Source organism: Podarcis vaucheri (genome assembly GCF_965113315.1).
Source record: "Podarcis vaucheri genome assembly, chromosome: 11".
Taxonomy (NCBI): Eukaryota; Metazoa; Chordata; class Lepidosauria; order Squamata; family Lacertidae; genus Podarcis; species Podarcis vaucheri.
This window is the reverse complement of record NC_138749.1, coordinates 51,387,832-51,410,375: the sequence shown is the minus strand read 5'-3', so window position 1 is coordinate 51,410,375 and position 22,544 is coordinate 51,387,832. Positions and strand designations below refer to the sequence as shown.

At 42.0% G+C, this 22,544-nt stretch overlaps 2 protein-coding genes across 3 annotated transcripts in view; both read right to left on the bottom strand.

Moving 5' to 3' along the window:
- Window positions 1-428: 428 nt before the first annotated feature.
- ISOC1 (isochorismatase domain containing 1) lies at window positions 429-10,511 on the bottom strand. The gene is made up of 5 exons (XM_082191623.1): window positions 9,662-10,511; window positions 5,257-5,376; window positions 4,912-5,115; window positions 4,444-4,560; window positions 429-1,828 (listed from the first exon to the last, which is right to left on the bottom strand). The coding sequence occupies exons 1-5, from the start codon at window positions 10,073-10,075 to the stop codon at window positions 1,682-1,684; spliced, it is 1,002 nt and encodes a 333-aa protein (XP_082047749.1). The 5' UTR covers window positions 10,076-10,511; the 3' UTR covers window positions 429-1,681.
- Window positions 10,512-17,895: 7,384 nt separating this feature from the next.
- SLC27A6 (solute carrier family 27 member 6) overlaps window positions 17,896-22,544 on the bottom strand; it is a 49,922-nt gene continuing 45,273 nt past the window's right edge. The window contains exons 10-11 of one of the 2 annotated variants that reach the window (XR_014211985.1): window positions 18,273-21,290; window positions 17,896-18,208 (exon numbers count right to left, since the gene is read on the bottom strand). Coding sequence is in view for 1 of the 2 variants with exons in the window: in XM_082191579.1 (XP_082047705.1) it covers window positions 21,114-21,290 (177 nt within the window). In the remaining variant the exon portion in view is untranslated. Of the gene's footprint in view, window positions 21,291-22,544 lie in introns of both variants that reach the window. The other variant, XM_082191579.1, reaches the window with a different exon arrangement.

The window sequence follows — 22,544 nt, the reverse complement described above, 5'->3', positions numbered from 1 at the left end:
ACCTAACAATAAATTGCATCAGTGATTGATTTGAACTAGACAATCAAATCTTTGTCTACAGATGTATCTGGTATATGGTGTAATATATTAAGATGTGTTTTCAGTTTGGTTCAAATGTTATTGGTCTGTTTCTGCTCTTTGACAGCTGTTCCTTTATACTTTGCCCTGCTTGAAAGCACTAATAATAAGACATTTAAAAGTAGGTCACTAATGTGGGGCAGTGATTTCTTCAACTCTTTCGTCTTTTGTCTGCAGTCACATCTTGTGCTTGTTCTAAACTGTGACAAGTTGTTTTCGTTTTGTTTTGCAGAAAATGAAAAACAAATTGCTTTCATCCACACACTTCCCTCCACAGACAGAACATAACTTTTGAAAACACAATAAAAGTAAGTGTAGAACGAAGACTGAAGTTTTATATCACAACAGGACACAGTAAACATCTGCATTTATTTGAACATACCACGATCATTTTAAGAGTCAATGTTTGTGGGAAATTTAAGAACTTTCCATCAATGCATGGTTTTTGTTTTTTTTAAAAAAAACACATCGGTATTATTACTGTCATATTGCAAAATATATTCCTATAAAGCCACAAACATACTTGATACAAATCCTAGAACAATTTGAACTCAGTTCTAACATGAATTAATTGGCCTGTATTAAGGGCACTGTTATTCAAATTTACTTCCAGCTATAAAATTATAGATGTCTTTTTCAAAATATACTATTACACCGGACTCCTTTTAAAGCCTATTTAGCATCCATATTGCAGAATACTGCATAAAACTGAAGAAGCTGATTCCCCCCACCCCAAAGCTTGCTTGAACTAATGCAGAAGCCAGATGGAGTTCATTAAATCTAGGCATACAGGGATTAAAAATAAATCCCCCAACGCATCCAGAAAAAAAGTTATTTTAGTACTTGGAAATGAAGAGTTTGAGCATCTTACTTTGAACTGTCTACAAGTGAATTAACGTCACTCACTTCAGTGTCATCTGTCACTCACTTACTCCCATTAACAAGCTGACAGAATTGCTCTTTATTTTAAAGTGAACATCAATCTGCAGACTTTTTTTTCCAGTTAGAAAGGACTTTGTAACACCATTTAGTAATAAAGTCTCGGATAATCAAGAATCAGCTTTGCTAAGTTACCTTCTAAAGTACTACATCTATATTGCCTGTTCCCTTAGCTTGTTCTTCTGACTATAAAGCACCATTCCCGCCCACCCAAAGTATATATATCTATCTCATTTTATTTAAAATATGATTCTATTTGTAGAATGGCAAAACGTCATGTATCACATTTATCTATGTCATTGTATTATTAGTACAAAAAGTAAAACAATTCCAAAGTACGTTTGCACAATCGAGGTTTCACAAAAATATGCACTTTTCCGAACTGTGTTACAATCAGTGGGTACACTAGAGACAAACAGGCACCTCTGTTTTAAAAGTTTGTTTGACAACAAAAATGATCCTATGGTACCAAGAGCCTTGGGACGACTGTGACTAACAGAATACACTCGCACCTGAACAGCGTAACCAAACAAATTCTGCTAAGGCAAGCACAATAACATCGATTTGCAGGTGGTGTGTGTGTGTGTGTGTGTGTGTGCACGCGAGTGTGAAAGTTTACATCTTTGACTCTCTGTTACCAATGGTCTTTCAAGAACGTCGTCTTTTACACTTTGGAGAGGAGCCCTGACTCTGGAGCACTTGCCTTAATGAGGTTCTGGATTTCTTTGAATTTGGGGTGGTCTTTGTCGGCTATTAGCTGCAGCAATATAGCTTCACTAGTGGTAACGATAATCCCGGTGCGAGCTAGACGCTGGGAAAAAAAAGAGCAAAAGAAGACAGCTGGGGTGAGTATACGCTGCGTACCTAGCGAGTAACTTTTCAACCACAATACCACTGCCTCTGCAATTTCTTGTCACAGGTGAGGGAGGTCCCAGGTAAAGAGGATTGGCAATTTAAGATGATAGAATATGCGAAACTAGCTGGCCTAGCGTACAGAAGAAGAGAGCAAGAAGAACGTATATTTAAAGAGTGGGGAATTTTTTGCCGAGTATATGGAAAGCAATTTTGCACAGCTGGAAACGCTGGCAGAGTTAAGGTGAATTCAACAGGGTAACAAATACTTGAGCAATGTAAGATGGGAGAATAAAATGGCTATGGCAAAATATGCAGGAATGGTGGATAAAAGTAAATGAACCATGGAAGGGAAAGGAGGGAAGTCATCAAATGTATGGTACTATGCAAGACGCTTATTCTGATGTAAAACTGAAAACTTAATAAAAACTATAATAATAATAATAATAAATAAATAAATAAATAAATAAATAAATTTTCTCAGCACAATATATTACGGTTCGTTATTTTAAAACAAGAGAAACATCCATTACCATTTGCGAGGGTAAACTTCTGTTCTCTTTCACTGAAATGTAGGTAGGCTGGATTAAAAATCCAAATGGCTAGGACTTTAAATCACTTATATGGAATAATAATACACAGGGCTTTTTTCCCTGCCAGAATTCAGTTCTGGCATTTCTCACGTGGGCGCCACTGCCATTATAAGATAACAAGGGAGGCATTTTTCTAGCAAAAGGGCACTGGTAATATACAATATGTCCTTGGTGAAATTAAACAGGATTTAACAGCAGGAGGTCATATTCCATGTAACATATTAAATTTGACAGATCCTTATTAGAGGAATACCAATTTCCCTAATATCAATTTATTTTTGTCCTGTCACACTTCTGAGACTATCAAGATATTTTAGCTGCTGGTGGGAGAAAAATATGCATAATATATTAAAGAGTTCTCAATGGAAACACTGAGATCAGATGCACACCTTTGCCAATGAAAAATAAGATTTGATTTAGCATGATAGGTTTGTCAAATGGCTGTAGTCGTGGTAAAGAAGTGGGTGAGAAATTATACAAAAAATGCCTAGTTTCTAGAAAGACGCTATGCTACTCTGGAACAGCAAAAGAAAGCCTTGTGGTTTCTTAAAAACTAATGTTCTTTATTATTACAGCATAATCTTTCATGGCTCAATCAGATCTGATACCTGGATACTCCTAACTCTTAAACATTCCAAATATCAACACAAAAACACACACAAGGAACAAACAAAAATGAGGAAGCACTAAATAATGCTTTCATTCAGAAAATGAGGCAGTAATTAAAAGAACAAAGAAAGTTGCAAATGCAAACTTCAAAAATGTTTGGTCCAGGTGACATTTAAAACAAATAATGACACAAAGTCAAAGTTGGGAATTATCTTCTTTGAATATGCCCGGTTTACAAGGCCACAAGAAATCGTCCTAAATCCCCTAGAAGAACATGACTGTTGTCCAGTATGTATTAGAAAAGTTGAGGGCAAATCGCTTTGCACTGAGAATTAGGCAGAAACATTTGCCATCACATATGAAAATTGCTCTCTGCAAGCAGGAGGATAAGAAATAAGTATTACTTAGTGTAGACTTATTTAAAATTAATGGATATAACTTAGTCACATGGTCAGGGGAGCAATGCTTATGATGGAAAAACAACAATTTTCTCATTGAAAGGAAAGTTGGGGGGGAAAGTTTGGTATTTTGTTTTTGGTATAGCTGGACAGTTCAGTTCTAACAGTAAGGTGGTTAAACAACATGTCGTAATAACATTTAGTTCCAATGATCTTTATTACAGCAGTTGAATGTTTTGTACCCAAACAGAAAATCATAAAAGTATTTATTAATACTTTATGACAGCAGTCCAATAAATACTTATGTCTGAGTAACCCACTGAAAACAGCAGAATTACTTCTCGTTAACTGTGCATAGGATTGCACTCTAGGGATGATACAGTGAAGAATCGGAGAGGGTTGATTATTTTAATGCTAGATAAAATCAGAGGATGAGTCAGTTGTGGTACAGAAAGGAATTTTTATAGTAACACTATTAGATCGGCAGTCGAGACAGAAAGTCTGGAAAAACACATCTATTGTAACCCAACCATCCTGCTATGGTAGAATTCCCTAAATCAAAAACCATTCTTGATGGCATACTGACCGACTTCCCCTCACAAACTTCCAAAAACCATTTCTTATTGAGCTTTCTCCATTGTTGGTCCGGTCTTAATATTAAAGCTTAGTAGTTAAAAACAGTAGTGTACAAAACGATCAGCCAAAAGCTTAGATAAATAAAAGAGACTTTACAAGTTTCATGAATGCAGGTAAAGAGGGAAACTCCTAGATATCCCCAAACTGCATGACTTGGACAAAATAAGCAAGACATATGGATCTCATCGGATTTTCTACCATTTTTGGTTACAATGTGGTTCCCGCTTCTCTTCCATGTAGTATGAATCCTAAAGTCTATCAGAAAGTTAGTGGTTATGCCCGTCTTGTAACAATTAAAGAGATCCATCTCATATACATCCGCATCTCAAAGTAGTTACCTCTAGGGCAAACATTCTGTCCATCATACTTCTTGAAGATGTTGCATCGGCCACAATGTGAACTTCAAGACCTCTGCCTACCAATTCCAGAGCTGTCTGTTGGATGCAGACATGAGTCTTGGAGAAAAACAAAAATTAACTTCATCAACTATCACATAAACCGAATATCAACAACTTCAGGACAAGCTAGCTGCTTGTGTATTTGTTTTCCACACAGTTAGACAAAATGTTCCGAATATAAGTGTATATAAGTGATCAGAGCAAGTTTAGCAAGCTATATTTACAGATAGCATGTAACCTATTTGTTCTATTATGGAATAACTTACTGGTTTTCATATATCTGTTCTTCTCTATGTATATAAATATTTTATAGGATTATTGCCGTAACACTAAAAAATACGAAAACGTCACTTTTATCTAAATACTTCTGTAAAAAGTCTATAGGCAAGTTATGAGTGCAGTACTTACTTCTACCCCAAATAAAACAACACTGCGAACTCCAGGGATCTCTGCTATTGCAGACTCAACTTCAGGCAATACCATAGAAAACTTTGTTTTTGGTAAGACAAGTTTAGCTGCAGTTAAATCTATTTCTTGAACTGTGCTTCCAAGACCTTTAGGATACTGTTCCGTTACAATAACTGGGATTCCTAAAATTCGTGCACCTTGAAGCTGCAAATGGAAAAAGCCCATACAAGAATTAAACTTTTATTTAAGCAATAAAATAGTCCATAACAATAAAAATTATACAGCAGCAGCAGCTGATAAAATTAGAAACCAGGTATGTTATACTAAGAAACCGAGTAAACTTACTAATCGTTGGCCTACGCTGATGATATCTCCAAAATACTTGATAGCAGGTCTAAATCTCTCTTGCATATCACAACAGAAAAACACAGTGCTTGAAGGTGTGAGGTTGCCCAATGTAGTTAACTGAAATAAAGGAAAAATCAGAAATCACAGGTCAAACAAGTCCTATTTGAGGGGAAATACTTTACATTGGCTAGGAGCCAAATACCCACTTTAGGTGAGCCCAAAGGGCTAGGTGTGTCCAGCAGGATATTGGACTTTTTTTCCTTTGAACAGCATGCTCCCATGTCATACAGTCAACTCACAAATCTTCCGTTTCAAAACCAAGATGTAACAGCAAGAGGAAAAAGAAAAATCAAAAGCTCCTTCAAGTGTGTTGAACTGGTTACACAATTCTTTGGATCCCAGTCATTATCTGCTGAGATAGCTCTGACATGCAGTCTTCCAGCACCTGAAGACATGTGCAATCTAAACATATTTCAAGATAAAGGTAACAGGCATTGACACAGATTTGTAAATACAGCAACACCGAACAGGATGTATTGCAAATATTTGATAAATTAAAAGCTTAATTTAAAAAACAACTAAGCAAAAAAACAGCACTCTAAAGTGAATCGCAGTGGGTTCTTCCCCCATTATGTGATCCCAACTTCACTATTTACATTCAGACGACTAGGACTGGAAAACTGTTCCCCATTCTAAGGAGCTGTGTCAACCCACCACTTTTGCCCCAGGCAGACTGAACCCTTTCTTAAAGTTGCTCTTTTGAAGAGACACAGACACACACACCCTTCACCATAATGAAAGTCCCCCCCCAAAAAAAAAATCAAAAAAAGTTTAAATGCAAAAAACTGGCACTCGATGCAGAAGGCTTCTCTCCAGAAATCTACAAAACAAGTTTTTCATTTCCCCGAAGCTAGCACAGGACACAGAACTGAAGGAGGGCGGAGAGAGCACTCTAAAACCATCTTCACCATCCCTTAAAAGCACCGTGAGTCTTTATCCTTACTAATGTCACTCTGAATACGGGAAGAACCTCTGCTGAGCCTTACTAATACAACCATGTTAACCCCTATGCATAATTCTGCAACTCACACTTTCTAACGTATGTCTATTTAAGGAGAAGGGTTGCAGCTCGGTAGTAGAACTCACATTTTGCATGCAGAAAGTCAACCTTCAGCAATTTCTGGAAAGACTCCTGTCTCAAACCCTGGAGATCTACAGCTAGTCAATACCCAACTAGGTAAACCAATTGTCCGAGTCGGTGTAAAGACAGCTTCTTTTGTTTCTAAAACATAGGATGGAATCCAGGGAACTGTGAACAATATTCTCCTCATGCAATAGGGCTTTCCCAGCTATTCCATCTCACTGTAGCCCCTTGCACCTTCCCAAGGGCTGCAGCTAGAAGAAATCAAAACTCACCTCCCTTATGGTAGTGGAAGTGGCTCTCCGGACTGCACTCGTAATTTTTCAACGGTGTGAGCAACTACTTGGGAATTATTTTATGTCCGTGATAAGCATACGTAAAGTTGCTTAAAAGATGAAAGTTTAAGCTGGAGCTGACTCACCATATCATTAAATGCAGTGTGGCTTGACTTTGTAACACACTTCCAAGTACCCTTTTTGTGCACACTGGCACAGTTTGTACATCACATTCAGCTAAACTTTAGAAGAAACTATGGTTTGACATAAATGAGAAGCAAGCTGGTGCCTGCTGCTCAAAGGTTCCCTGGCACTGCTTCCCCCTATTCCTATCGCACTGCAGACAAGGCAAGCCAGCCCTGACTTCTTGCGATGTCAAAACACAGGTTTGTGGCTTATTTCCCTCAAACAAACCATAAGCAACAGGCCCAGAACAAACCTTGTGGTTTGTCTGAAGAGAAACAAACTACAAGCTTCAGTTCAAAAGACAAGTCAGACAGAGCAGCAGCAGGAGCACTCTGAGAAGTTGTTTCAAACTACGGTCTTAATGTGATGTCTGAACAGGGCTAATGTGTGCTATCAAGGTAAGGACGGCAAACCAAAACAAATGTTTAGCATGGTCTCCTACACTCAGTCTGTTCTGCATCTTTCAATTCAGCCTCCCTTTCATGAGCAGCAGCACACTATTGATTGTTACTGGGACTTAAAGCTTGCAGCTGTGACAGCATGAGAATGCCTAAATACTGATCAAAATTGGGTAGGGACAGGTAGAGGAAATGAGCGCTTTCACCTCTATTTTGAGCAAATTTGTGGGATAGTTAAGTGCAAGTGATCCGAAGCAATATGTTTAAACTAGTCTGGTTTTTAAATAATACGGTGCCTCACTCTGCACAAGATCAGGCTGTTATTGTTCCTCAAAACACGTTCCCTAACTGACAAAGAGGCATTACTGAACGTACAGTTTGTACTCGTATGCTGTGGTGGTGGATGAAAGTTCCCTGCATTCTCCTGAGGTTACATCCCCTCACACACTTGCTTTCTGGAGACGTATTCTGCACTCAGCTATGTTTCCAAGTGGATGCTCTGCGTAGATTTTTTATATAACTAGTCTCATATACCTAGTTCAAATTGAATGCCTTACCAAATGCCCTTTCCAAAATCTGCAAACTCTTACTTTAATCTTGGACTGAGAACACTTTCCTTGCCAGCTTCAGGATAACATCAGTCCAAAAGAAGGCTCTCCTTCGTATTGCCTTTGAGTCCATTTCTGGCTTTCTGGGGCAGGAGGGCACTTCGTCCCTGGATTATCAGATGGGTGAGGTGAAAGGCACTCCCAATTCTCAGTTGGGGTTAGATGAGAAGCCCTTACCCTCATCAAAATTGAGCAAGCCAAAGTTGAGACATGTCAGGAGAGTCATGTTCCACCTGCCAACATCATTCTCCTGCCTTCTGGAGGTGGGAAGAATCTGATTTCTCCTCCCATCTTCAGGGGATTTTTTGCTACTCTGGCCAGTATTTTAAATGAGGAGATGGAAGCAAGCCCCACTGAAATCACTGGGTGGCACGGTCTTAAAATTAAAAATGCTTTGGACCAGATTACCTAATGGGCTGTGCAATAGAGCCCTTCACATCTCACCTGAGCCACAAACATCTTACATGGCTCTAGGAGGAAAGCCCTCCTCCCTTTTTGCCTCTGCTACCCAAGCCCATACCAACATTTCTCTGATGAAAATAGGGAAGTCCTATTCCATGATAATGATAAAAATAATATATTTATACCCCGTCCATTTGACTGGGTTGCCCCAGCCACTCCGGGATGCTTCCAACTTATGTAAAAACCTAATAAAACATTAAACATTAAAAAAAAAAAAACTTCCCTATATGAGGCTGTCTTCAGAGGTCTTCTAAAGGTTGTTTAGTTACTTATCTCCTTGGTTTGGGGGTCACATAACTCCATACCCTCCAACATTTCTCTGATTAAAATAGAGATGTCCTACCATACCCTCCAATGAAAATAGGACGTTCTAAGAAAAAGCGAGACCTTCTGGGATCAAATCAGAAACCGAGATGGCTTCTGTAAATCCAGGACCATCCCTGGAAAATAGGGACACTTTTAGGGTCTGCAAGCACCATACTGGCATTGGCCTACCCTCCAAGGTTGGCGGTAAGGATCGCTACACATGGGCGTAGCCAGGATTTTTGTTCGGGGGGGGGGAACCAATGTGACAGGTCAGTTAGTTATTTCCCGTGCTTTTTTTCTGGGGGGGGGGGGGTACGCAGACCCCCTAGACATTTTGTGCATCTAAGTTCGGCCTCAACGAGGGGCAGTATTTTTAATATCAATAGGAAAATGAGAATACTCCTAAACATTTTTTAAAAGAAAAAAAGCACTGAGTATTTCTAGTTTTACTTGATCTGGGGGATGGGGCAGCTGCCCCCCCCCTCTGCGACGCCCATGTCACTACCCACTTCAGACCTGCACCTGGCAGCTGTTTTTATAAGAGAAAAGAAATGCAAGAGAGAGATTTATGCTTTTCTCTCTGGGCAGGAGGCAGACCTGGAGTTTGTCCCGCGTGTTTGGGCGGCAGGGAACCAGCAAGCTGCCAGCCGGGAGAGTTCACCTCCTCCTCCTCCTCCTGCAAACGGGAGAGGATGGTGGGGGCGCAGGGATCTCCCCCTTTCCGTGACGGGGAAAGTGAGCAGGGGAGACCCAACCCCGCGCCCCCCACCCACCCACCCACCGCGCAAAGAAATAGGTCTGGGCAGTGGCGTAGCGTGGGTTGTCAGCACCCGGGGCAAGGCAAGTAATTTGCGCCCCCTAACCCGTGGATTTGCGCCCCCTAACCCGTGGATTTGCGCCCCCTAACCCTAACCCCCAGATGTTGCGCCCGGTGCGGCCGCCACCCCCCCTGCACCCCCCCCCCACGCTCCGCCATTGGGTCTGGGTGCGCGAGGCTCGCCCCCCCCCCTGCCGGCTGGCGCCCACCTGTATCTGCAGCGGCACCAGGCGCACTTTGCAGCGCTCGCCCACCAGGAAGCCCTTGGGCAGGTCGATGTACTGGCTCCACTCGTCGGAGAAGAGCTGCACCACGAACTTGCGGTGCATGTCCAGCTGGTCGCCGTAGAGGCTCAGGAACTTCTGGATCAGCACCTCGTAGCCCGAGCCGTGCGGCACCGTCGAAGGCCTGGCGAAGACCGAGAAACAGAACAGCACCGGCACCGAGCCTTCCACCAAGGGCTGCTGCTGCTGCTGCTGCTCCGCCGCCGCCGCCGCCATGTTCGCGGGCAGCCGCTCCAGTTCCGCGCCTCCGCTGCTCCTCCTCCTGCTGCCGCCTCCCGGCCAGACGGGGCGCGCCGGCGGCTCCCAATCGCGGCTCCTGCTCCTCCTCCTCCTCACCATGGGAGCCAGCCCTGCCTCGGCTCGCCTGGCCGGGGCGGAGCGCGCAGGTGGCCGCCGCGCCTCGCTTCCCCTCGAGCCTTCCGCGCCCGCCCTCAGGCCGCGTCCCCGTTATCGCCTCGCCGGGAGCCGCTCCGTCGTCCCCCCACGCAATCCACGCGCGTTGTGCTGGCCGGGGCGGAAGGATACGGGCTTGCGCTGTGGGGAGAGAGGGGGGGGGGATCTGAGGTGGCCAGTGACGGGGCTTAGAGGCGGTGGCCGCGGGGAAGCAGGGCTATGGCGGCGGCTGCTGCTGCTCCTACGCTGCCGCCTGGCAGTCTGAGGGGAAATTCGGGATGGGGTGGAAATGCCCCTTCCCTCGTTTCCTCTGCTCTTGTGGTTTCCATCTGCCGGCGAATAATTGTACCACGGCAAGCAGATGCCAGCACCACCCGCGCCAAAAAGAGAGAGAGAGAGGGACTGTGCCACTTTGGGGTTTTGGCCAGTCAAGTGTTTTCAATCCCTCCAACATTTCCCTGATGAAAATAGGAACGCCTTAGAATCATAGAATCACAGAATCAGAGTTGGAAGAGACCACAAGGGCCATCGAGTCCAACCCCCTGCCAAGCAGGAAACACCATCAGAGCACTCCTGACATATGGTTGTCAAGCCTCTGCTTAAAGACCTCCAAGGGAGGAGACTCCACCACACTCCTTGGCAGCAAATTCCACTGTCGAACAGCTCTTACTGTCAGGAAGTTCTTCCTAATGTTTAGGTGGAATCTTCTTTCTTGTAGTTTGGATCCATTGCTCCGTGTCCGCTTCTCCGGAGCAGCAGAAAACAACCTTTCTCCCTCCTCTATGTGACATCCTTTTATATATTTGAACATGGCTATCATATCACCCCTTAACCTCCTCTTCTCCAGGCTAAACATGCCCAGCTCCCTTAGCCGTTCCTCATAAGGCATCGTTTCCAGGCCTTTGACCATTTTGGTTGCCCTCCTCTGGACACGTTCCAGTTTGTCAGTGTCCTTCTTGAATTGTGGTGCCCGGAACTGGACACCACAATTCCAGAGGTTTTTGACTTTTGGGGTCCGTGGCTCCCCTGCCAGTGCCGGATTTACCCATAAGCTAAACAAGTTATAGCTTAGGGCCGCACTCTCTTGGGGGCCCCCCAAAAATTAAAGGGGGACAACTGGATGTACATTTCCAAAATGTAAGATAAAAAAACCAAACAAAATAAAACCTACATGCAGCAATAGTGTTTTGTGTTGTGTGGGCTCCTATGATGGAAGTAATGGGCCCCACCTGCTAGCCTGCTCCCTAAAATATCACTGGTTTGCTCATTTCTGTATATAGGGTGCCTACATTCTGCATGTGCAAATGGGTTTAGATACTTAATAGGTCCATAAATTACCATATAGCATATTGTTATGTACTGAAGTTCTCACCCTGGGCCAGCAGGGGGATACTGTAGTCCACATATGCAAATAAGGGATTGAAAGTGACATTCAGTGATTGGATAGTTACAGAAAGTGGTTACTGTTGCGTTGTAGTGGAGCTCTATATAAGCAGGCTGGTCGAACCCTTCAGTTCAGTTCTGTTCTGGCCTGTGAATAAACAAGAGCTGTTTGAAGAATCGCTGTGTCGTCTGATATGTTCACCCACAACTTAACACATATATTCAATACAATAAACAGAGGCAATTTGTTGTTGACAAAGGACAGCTGGATATACAAGGTGAGTCTTTTAAAAGAGGCCCCGTGGAACATGTGTACTTTGTATCCACGGGGCCTCTTTTAAAGGACTAACCCTGTATAAAGGGCCCCATTACCTTCAGTAGCTTAGGGCCTCATCAAACCTAAATCCAGCCCTGCCCTTGACCAACTGCATTCTTTCTGTGGCACCCCTGTGGGGCAGTTATGCTACCCCTTGCCTGCAGAGTGGGCAGCCTCTTGCCCTTTTTCAAACACCCTCCCTTAGGGAGGGTTCCCTCAGCCTCCTCTCCATGGGAGTCCTCTGGGCCAGCGCCCCTGGTCTCTGAGCTGCCCTTCCTGCCCCAAAGAGAGGTGCTGCCTCGCACTGCCCCACAGGGGCCTGGGAAGCACCCCCTGGCCAGCCCCAGAGGCACCATTCGCCTGGGGAGCTTGTAGCCAGGGCTGCTGTAATAAACAGCTGTGGAAGCCTTTGGGAGGCAGAGATGCAAGAGGGCATTAAAGGAGGGAGGGAAGGAAAGAGGGGCAGAGGCCAATGTTGCCCGTGGCACCCCTGACCAAAATTCAAGGCATCCCAGGGGGCCACAGCACACTGGTTGAAAACCACTGTCCAGATTCCATTATTATTATTATTGTTGTTGTTGTTATTACCCTGCCCATCTGACTGGGTTGCCCCAGCTACTCTGGGTGGCTTCCAACATACATAAAACATAATAAAACATTAAAACTTCCCTATACAGTTCAGATGTCTTCTAAAGGTTATCTAGTCACTTATCTCCCTGGCTTGTGGGCCACTTAATTCCATGCTCTTCAACGTTTCTCTGATGAAAATAAGGACGTCCTAAGGAAAAGCAGGACATTCTGAGGTCAAATCAGAAACTGGGGTGGCTTCTGTAAATTGGACTATCCCTGGAAAATAGGGACACAGAGAGTCTGAAATACATAATTTTTTTTCAGTGGCCAGCTTAATTACTCAACAAGGCCTATCCTAATGCTGATTGAGTTCATGACTGCAGCCAATAATTTAATGCTGTTATGACAGAAGCTTCTGAAGTGGTCAGCTGTATGAACTAGTCATTAACCAACTTGAATCAATTCCAGTTCCTTAATTAAAATATGATAGTGTCAATCCTATTTAGCTCATTTGATTTAATCAGTCTTAATTTGCCATGTGTTACTTTTCAAGACTACTGTAGTAATTTAGCATTTAGGATGGCATAGTAATGACCAGCGTTTTACAGTTTTATTGTACATCTATTGCAATTCCTAATTGCAAATATAGTGTAATGTATTTTGTTGCTCCCCCCCCCCCCACTTTTATAGCTATGATGCTAAAATTTTGGATTGGGTGCAATGTATTGTATCAGTGCAACAAGAAGTCTGGAATGACTCAAGAAGGGCTTGGTTCAACATAATGTACTGCAGAGGCAGTCTAGGGCTGTGGCAATATGAAGTATAATCCAATCCATGCTAACCAACCCAGGACACCCTTTGCACTTGTGCAGTGCTATTTTCACAAGGGATGTTTAACTCAGGATCAACTTACCTTAATAACCAATGACTCATACATCACACAAGATGGGCACCTCCCATGTTCCCTGGGGACAGCTTTCCACAAAACAGAAATAAATGTGGGATACAGGATGGTGAACGAGATGAAACTTTTGTCTGTTCCGTCGGGATTCATGTTTTTGATTTTGACAGCAGTTGAACTGGGAGCAAATGAGCCTCTACAATATTTAGGACACATAGTCAACCAGCCCAGAAAAGACCATCTTTTACCTATCTCTTATAGCACCCTATTTCCAGGTCAAGGTGGGTGGTAGAAGGGATTGCAGACATTGTCCAGCATTAATTCAATAACATGGGTACCTATTTGACCAAACAGACTTGCTCCTCTGCAAATGCTGATATAGCAGCACACACATGGATATGTATGTTCTTGAGAAAACGCTTGCTTGCATCATTCATCTCGATTGATCTCTCTGTATTTGTCCACTGAATACATGTACTAAATATTTTTTGCAGCAGAATATTTTTATCCAGCCTTCCTTCCTCCTAGAGTTTAGTTCCTTTTTTAATCAGTCTTTTCCACAAGTCAATTAAATTGTAGCCATTGAGTTTAAACCAGCTTAGTTTCATGGTGTCTGGTCTGACATCTTAGTGGATAACATACTGAAGGCTGCTTCAAACACACGTAAGTCTCCTACAAGTATATTTTTTGTATAGCAAAGTACATATACAATATGAAGGTACATCTCTCTCTCCCCCCTCCCCCACTTTCATATGTGATGGTGTCCACACAGGACATGTGTTATCCCTTATCTGTCTTGTGAAAAGCAACCCTGACAAAATTTTGTTCCTTTGTCCAAGAAAAACGTAAGCAATCTTGTTGAGGTATTCTTTTCAAAAACAGTCTTGCCTCCTTTTTTCCTTCCTTCTTCACATTCATGTCTAGATTCAGTGTTATTTGCTATTTTCTGCTTTAGTACTGCTGAACCACTGTGACCTACTCTTCTTCCTTCCATCATTCAATGTCAGCCGAGGTCTGAATTGATATCCTCATTTTGTCTATAGTCTCTGGAGACCTGTCAAGAGCTTCCTCAACAAGCTGAGCTCTGCTCAACAAGATTTTCTTCCACCCACTTTCTTTAGTGTCCTGAATTTTGAATGATAGATAAGGCAGTGACTGCTGTCGAGCTTATTTCCCCAATTATTGTATATTCTATGTATTGTATCTGTTTCAAGCCTGTAAGTTACCTTACATTTGCCCTGCTAGCTCCACTGAACTTTTTAAACCATGTGAACTTGTCAACTTGTTCTACATACTTTCCACTGAATGGTACTTCTGCACACTTTTCCTCTTTAATTTCAGCCACTGTATTACCAGCTTTTATTATGAGACCACAGCTGTGTTATCCTCTCCATCCAGGTAGGCATATTATTGTGATGGGAGCACCATTAAGTTCTTAAAATTAACATTGCCTTCTGTGCCCCAAGATGTGGCAGCTGGGCCTTATTAGATTCTATACATTTTGTTTAATTGATTACCACATTCATTACTTTGAATTGTATACCACCTTGGGAATTCAATCTGAACTTGCAAAGCCACTGGCTGGAAGGATTTGGATGGTGTGGAAGTGTTCCTTTGCTAGCAGAGAAAAGTGCCGCTGGGAAGGCAGATCTGTGGCGGATCTCAGCACACCCATGAAAAGCTTAGTGGGCGTAGATCTACCACTGGTGGTTTCTACTAGCAGCAGGCCCTGAAACCAAACATGTTGACATCTGTTGAGTCCAATACCCCTTCATTCTCCCATCTACTGTTGGCAGAATGCTTCTGAATAGTCGTACCTTGGTTTTTGAACAGCTTAGTTCTTGAACATTTTGGCTCCCGAAGGCCGCAAACCCGGAAGTGACTGTTCCAATTTGCGAACTATTTTTGGAAGCCAAATGTCCGAAGGTGCTTCCATGGCTTCCGATTGCCTGCAGGAGCTTCCTGCAGCCAATCTGAAGCTGCGCTTTGGTTTCCGAACATTTTGGAAGTTGAATGGACTTCCAGAACAGATTCTGTTCGACTTCCAAGGTACAACTGGACTACTTTGCTGGGAATCGCAAGTGAAAAAAAGCCCTATATGCATGTGGTTGGACACTGTGGGAACAGAAGGCTGAACTAAATGGGACTTCAACCTCATTCAGCCCTTCCTTGGCTTCTGGGCTGGGGGTTTATCCCACAAGGGCCAACGGTGATGCCGAAATCCAGCATCACCTGAGCTCTGTGACTGAAGTGCAAAGTGTTTGAGGACCGTGACATTCGCAGGGAAACCCAAAATGCTTGTTTACAAAGCTATTGTACTACCAACCTTACTGTATGCTTGTGAAACATGGACCACTTATAAACACCATCTCCAACTCCTCGAAAGATTCCATCAACGGTGTCTTCAAAACAATTTACACATCACTTGGGAAGGCAGGCAAACTAATGCCAGTGTACTGGAAGAAGCAAAGATCACCAGTGTCAAAGCAATGATTCTTCAACGTCAACTTCGTTGGACTGGTCATGTTGTTCGGATGCCTGATTGTTGTCTTCCAAAGCAACTACTCTATTCCGAACTTAAAAATGGAAATTTTAAAAGTGTAATGCTGGTGGTCAACAAAAGAGGTTTAAAGACTCTCTCCACGCAATTCTTTAAAAATGTAGTATAAATACCGATGACTGGGAAACACTGGCCTGCAAGTGCTTCAATCGGAGAACAGCCTTTACCAAGGGAACATGCACAATCTCTCTATAGTAGTTTCTAATTTGACTGAAGTGGTACAGAAATCAAAATCGTTCCTGAAATAATGTGTTTTGTTAAATCTGGCCTTATCTTTAAATTTTGTGCATCACTTTAGGCAAAAAGCAAAATGTATTATTATTTTTTGAACGTGGAGATAGAAAAGGGAAGCACAGTTCTTAATTTGACAGCAGGCTTCTTGCCTCTAGAAATATATTATAATTGGGAGCAGGAGGGTAATTGCTTTAGGGATTTTGTGTAGAAAGCTGAGTTGCTGGTTCATATCAGACTCCTGAGCTTGAATTGCTTTTTAATACATATTCCTGCCTAACACATTAGCAAAAAGAAAAACTCTCATGCATGCAATTGGTGTACTTCTAAAACAGCTTGCCTATTTAGTGTTAGACATAAAGATCCACCACGCTGATTGTTTCTGCAATTATTTGGGTTTCAATTCATTCATCTTCAACTACTTTGCATTTCTTATCATTTGAATTGATCTAAAGGAGTTTCATCATTTCATTTTTTTGGGAGGGGATTGTAGTATAGTAACAGGGAAAGATTAGAATGTGAGCGCTAAGCTTGTATTCAGTTAAGAGTCTTCCCTTTTATACTGCTTAAAACTGAAAAAGCAACACAGTTAATTCAGGCCCATTGCCATTTTCATAGAGTATGGAAATCCTAACAAAAACACATTTATATAAATAGATTGGAACTGGAAAAAAGGAAGAAAATAAAGCATTAACAGAAGGATTGTTACAAATGTGCTTTATATCTGATGATCGCATTGTATTTGTACAATTCTTACTTGTACTAAATGGAAATCAGATTATCTTCTAGCTTTTCCATAATTAACCATAATGAAATGTATGGGGGAAATCCATTAAAACAGAACTACTGAACAGCCTGCAGATGGACAGCAGGATGTAACTGTTTAAATAAAACAGTGTAGGCATGATCCAGTCAAACATAAGCACTTTTAAGTCGCATGCTTAACTCTCTTCCACTAGAGTCAACACGACTCTTAACTTTGGCTAGATAGTGCCACAAGTATTTTCTTCTTACCTTGGGAATAAAACAACACATCATGGAGATATAAACTGGTATGCTGATATGCATAACATAGAATTACAATTTAGAATATAAACTATTTGTAGAAATGTATTATTATTTGACTCGGTCATTATTCAGTAATAACTTGACTCTCATTTTTATTGACTGAAAGTCTAGAGTTCTCCCAACCAACAGATCTGCTGTTCCATAACATGATATTTCAGGGAAAGTTTGCACATCATTAAAGAGGGGCATATTTTCCTCATAACTAATCTGGAAGTTTCTCTGCTCAGAATTTGGTGGGAATTTCCCATATATTCCCGAGCCACAAAATTGTAAACATATCATAAGTGAGAGCTGGACCATAAAGAAGGCTGATCGCTGAAGAATTGGTGCTTTTGAATTATGGTGCTGGAGGAGGCTCTTGAGAGTCCAATGGACTGCAAAAAGATCAAACCTCTCCATTCTTAAGGAAATCAGCCCTGAGTGCTCACTGGAAGGACAGATCCTGAAGCTGAGGCTCCCATACTTTGGCCACCTCATGAGAAGAGAAGACTCCCTGGAAAAGTCCCTGATGTTGGGAAAGATAGAGGGCACAAGGAGAAGGGGGCAACAGAGGACGAGATGGTTGGACAGTGTTCTCGAAGCTACCAGCATGAGTTTGACCCAACTGCGGGAGGCAGTGGAAGACAGGAGTGCCTGGTGTGCTCTGGTCCATGGGGTCATGAAGAGTCAGACACGACTAAATGAATAAACAACAACAACAACCATAAGTGCATGATTAAAACTGAAACAAAAATACGTTACATTTTAAAAATTCTGGTCCTTTATTATTTATGAAAGCTGCTTATTAATACATTTTGTATAATAAAAAAAAATCACAGGAACACAGGAAGCCTCATACCAAGCTGGACCATTTGTCCATCTTCGTCCCATACCACCTACTCTGACCAACAGCATCCTTTCTCAAGCAGAGAGCAGGAAACATCATCCTTTTAACCGGAGGTGCCAGGGAATAAACATCAGGCCTCCTGCCTGAAAAACATGTGCTCTACAACTGAGCTATGCTCCCACTCCTTTATGTTCTACCTTTATTTTTTTATTAAAAAAACAAACCTCTACAACTGAGCTACGCTCCCACTCCTTTATGTTCTACCTTCATTGTTTATTTAAAAAACACCAGTTAATGTGTGCGTAAAATGAGAAAGGAACTTGCTTTTAATAAAGTCAAGAAAAACAGCATTTACAGAATTGGTATTTTAGTTTAAGATCTCGGAGATCCATTGTTCATCACTTACAAGGAGTTAATGGGCACTTCTGACTCAACAGCACAGGGCCAAGGGTACAAGGCGTTTCTATTGCCTCTCATGCTCTGAAGTGCTTACAAAGCAATCACTGTAGAATGGTAGGAAGGGAAATGCAGTATACTTCTTTTTAAAAGGTGCTGAAGTTTGTGTACGGGTGTATTCTACTGTCTGTGATTGCTAGTTCTATGCTGCACTCAGGGATTTTGGCCTGGATCCTAATTTTCGTTCTGTGAATGAAGCTAGATGTTCCCAACAGGCCCTTTCCTCTTAAACCCTCTCTATCCTCCGAATCTCTGCTCCTGAGGACTGGGGGGAAACAGCCGAAACAGAATGGCATATGGCAGGTGGGGATGGCTAGCAGCAAGAAAGTGAGGTTGCGTGGGCAGAAGAGCCTCTTTACTCACACAGAAATCCCTTGGATCCATGCCGTAGTTCAGGGGTAGGCAACCTAAGGCCCGGGGGCCAGATGCGGCCCAATCACCTTCTCAATCCGGCCCGCGGAAGGTCCGGGAATCAGTGTGTTTTTACATGAGTAGAATGTGTGCTTTTATGCAAAATGCATCTCTGGGTTATTTGTGGGGCATAGGAATTCGTTCATTCCCCCCCCCCCCCAAAAAAAAAATAGTCTGGCCTACCACATTGTTATGTACTGAAGTTCTCACCCTGGGCCCGCAGGGGGATACTGTAGATAGTTATGCAAATAAGGAATCGAAAGTGACATTCAGTGATTGGGTAGTTTTAGAAAATTGTTACAGTTACATTGTACTGGAGCTCTATATAACCAGGCTGACTGAACCCTTCAGTTCAGTTCTGTCCTGGCCTGTGAATAAACAAGAGCTGTTTGAAGAATCGCTGGGTCGTCTGATATGTTCACCCACAACTTAATACACATAGTCTGAGGGACGGTGGACCGGCCCACGTCTGAAAAAGGTTACTGACCCCTGCCCTAGCTTCTAGGGCAATAGAAATGTAAAGGTACAGAAAGTGGATCAGATAGCTAGTTTCTACAAGAATGGGACTGTGTGCCAGGTGGAGTGTCATGATACATAGGAGGGTAATTTTTCAATCATTCGTTGTGCGCTGCCATGAGTCTCGCACAAAAGAATGGGACTTTAAAATGTATTAAAATAAATAAGAAGTATTGCTTTACAACTAGGAACACCTTCACGTGAAGACTGCCTTACAAATGGCAATTCTTTAGGGGCAATGTGTTTTGGGTTTTTTAATGAACGAACAAAAACGCCTGTTGCGTACATGTAAAAAAGTTCTTGTTTTACTACATGTATTTGATAGGAAATTCCTAATGTGCAAGATACAGGTACCCAGTGTGCAAAAGACATCTGCACAACCTTCTCGTATTATTGCAGACAAAGGTATTCTTCCTGTATATTTGCATAGGAACAGAAATCAACGTGTTATCTTTGTTTCAAGCTCAAAAACAGAACACTAACAGCACAATCCTATGTGTGTCTAGTCTGAGGTAAGTACGTACAGGACTGCAATTTAATTTATTCAGTTTTGGAAATAAAAGCATTCAGAAGAGTTCTGTGCAGAGAGGGACTACAAGCTGGCGCTAAGTTTTTAAACAAAGAATACTACTGTGGTTCAGAGGCCATTGAGATCAGAAAACATTAAAATAAGGAAGATGTGAATAATTTCTGTTTCAGTAAAATAAGTAATGTTGCAGTCCTGCGTGTCAGAAGTAATAGCACAATACTGAATATGTCTACTCGGAAGCATATCCCACTGTATTGGCCCCAGGTATACAGAATTGCAGCACAAATTATCACAGAGGCATGATTTCGCAGAGTTAACAAATCAAAATTGTGGCATGATTCTCTCTTTTCAACTGTTTTTATTTTTTTAAAAGAATGTTTATAGGCATAACTTGGATATGGTAAGTTCCGTTCCAGACCACTGCAATAAAGTGAATATTGAAGAAGAAAAAAGGGGAGTCACACTATTTTTTTTTTTTGTTTCTCAGTGCATATGAGTGTTATGTTTACACTATTAAGCAAAGACTCCCTGGCTGCAGGGGCGGGAGGGGAAAAACCTGGCTCCAGCCCTGGCCAGCTCCCTTCTCGAGAAGAGAGGCGGTAGTAAGAAGGCCTCCTTTCCCTGCCTGGGCTTCTTGCTGCTGCACCGACATCCTCACAATCATAAATTTCTGTAAAGCACAATAAAGCACTGTGCAATAAAAAGAGGTATGCCTGCATAGTTAGGAGGTGACCATTAGGAACAACGGCCATCTACTGCTAATAGTGACCAGTTTTTGTCCAGCAGAGGGAGATTATACTATAAAATATGCAGCGTAAGACAGCGAAAGATAATTTCACTGTAGCTTTGTTATTCTCTCAATGTCACTTGTCTATGCTGATCATAAACAACATTTAATTAGGAGATATTTATATGAAAACTATAAAATACTGAACCAATGATAGTCTAAGGCTAGCCTTGGAGTAAATCTTACTCAATTCGATAGGACTTACTTCTGAGTAGACATGCCTAGGATTGCACTATAAGAGGTAGATTAGTATGCACTGATGGTCAAAACAGAGAAAGATTAATAAAGCATAATCCCTCCCTAATATTTACTGTAAAATTCAACAGTGTACATCTCTTCGCCAGGAGACCATACAGGATATAGCTGACAAACATGTTTAAAGTTTTGTCTTGTCTTTTGAAGCAGCTTGTAAAATCCTTATTAATAAGCACTAAAGTTTCACTTGTCCAGATAAGATTCTATCGTGCAGTTCTGTAGTTAATAAAACGTAAGACTTCTTACAACTGTCCAAAAAATATAGTGGGTCACTGATTTCAGATGGATTAAATCCTTCCTGGACCAACTGAAATTTTTGTTGCTTGAAAGTTCCTGTGACTTCCATTACTTCCTACAGGCAAAAGAGAAGATTTTTAGTTTGTTTGCTGTAAACAAAACAGGCTCACCAAGAGATGTGTTACATCTTTATCTGGGGGGAGATGAATATCTTCAGAGTCTGAGGCTACCTTTGAATAACTCATGAAACCATGGTGCAGCGTGATGTGAATGAATCACAATGACCTTGGGTTGCTTAGAAGGCCAAGAATCTGGGAGGTTTTGCCTCTGCTTTTAGTTAACCACAATTTGCCATATCCTCCAAACCTGGAATTCTGATTAACACCAACTGTAGTCAGTTTCCACAAACCAGTTCCATAACCCTTGGTTTGAATTTGACATGTTTGAAATTAACAGTCAACGTTAATGACTTTTTTTTTTAATGTCCCATGACATTATAAACCAGAAGCAAAACTAAACGCTTCTTAACTCCTCAGCCACAATGCTGGAGGAGAGAGAGGGAGCACATGATCGCAAGGTTTGTTCTTGCTCATGTACATCACAACAAACCATGGTTTAACATGAAATGCAAAATGCAGCTTCATTAACTTGGTTCACACAAGAAGGAAATCCAAACATTGGCTTACTGAGACCACGTGAAAGTCTGAGCTATGAGTTGTAGTCAATAACAAACCTTGACCACAGCTTGTGATTAGTGAGGAAATAAATCCTGGGAGGCTGCACACACATTTGAACTGTTTTGGTAAGCTATAGTTTGGCTCATTGTGTTGTGTGAACCAACTTAATGTCAAGCATGGAGTTCTGAAGCTTGAAGCAGAATTTATAAAAGTAGCTTTATAATACACCAATATCCTATAATTTGCTGAACTTTTAAATCTATAAATTTGTTTGGAAACTGTAAAGATTATATTACAAAAATGTTAAGAGATAGTATTTGATACAAAGATTGATACAAAGGGTTTTAGCTGCCCACATACATTTCCTCTGAGTCATACAACTGTCACAGAAATCAAAGATGGAAAAGGCAGTGAGGTTCATCTCTATACTGACACATGCTTTATTAATTCAATTTTTAAAAATCCTTTGCCCAACCATAAGATGTTCTGCAAAAGCCAGTAAGGACAACTAGGTACCGTATTTTTCGCACCATAGGACGCAGTTTTTCCATCTTAAAAACTAAGGGGAAAAGTCTGTGCGTCCTATGGAGCGAATGCAGGGGGGGGGAGGCAGGCAGGAAAAGCCCCCAAGAGCCACACACAAGCTTCGTGCGGCTCTTGCGGGCTTTTCCCCAGGAGGGAGAAGGGACTGA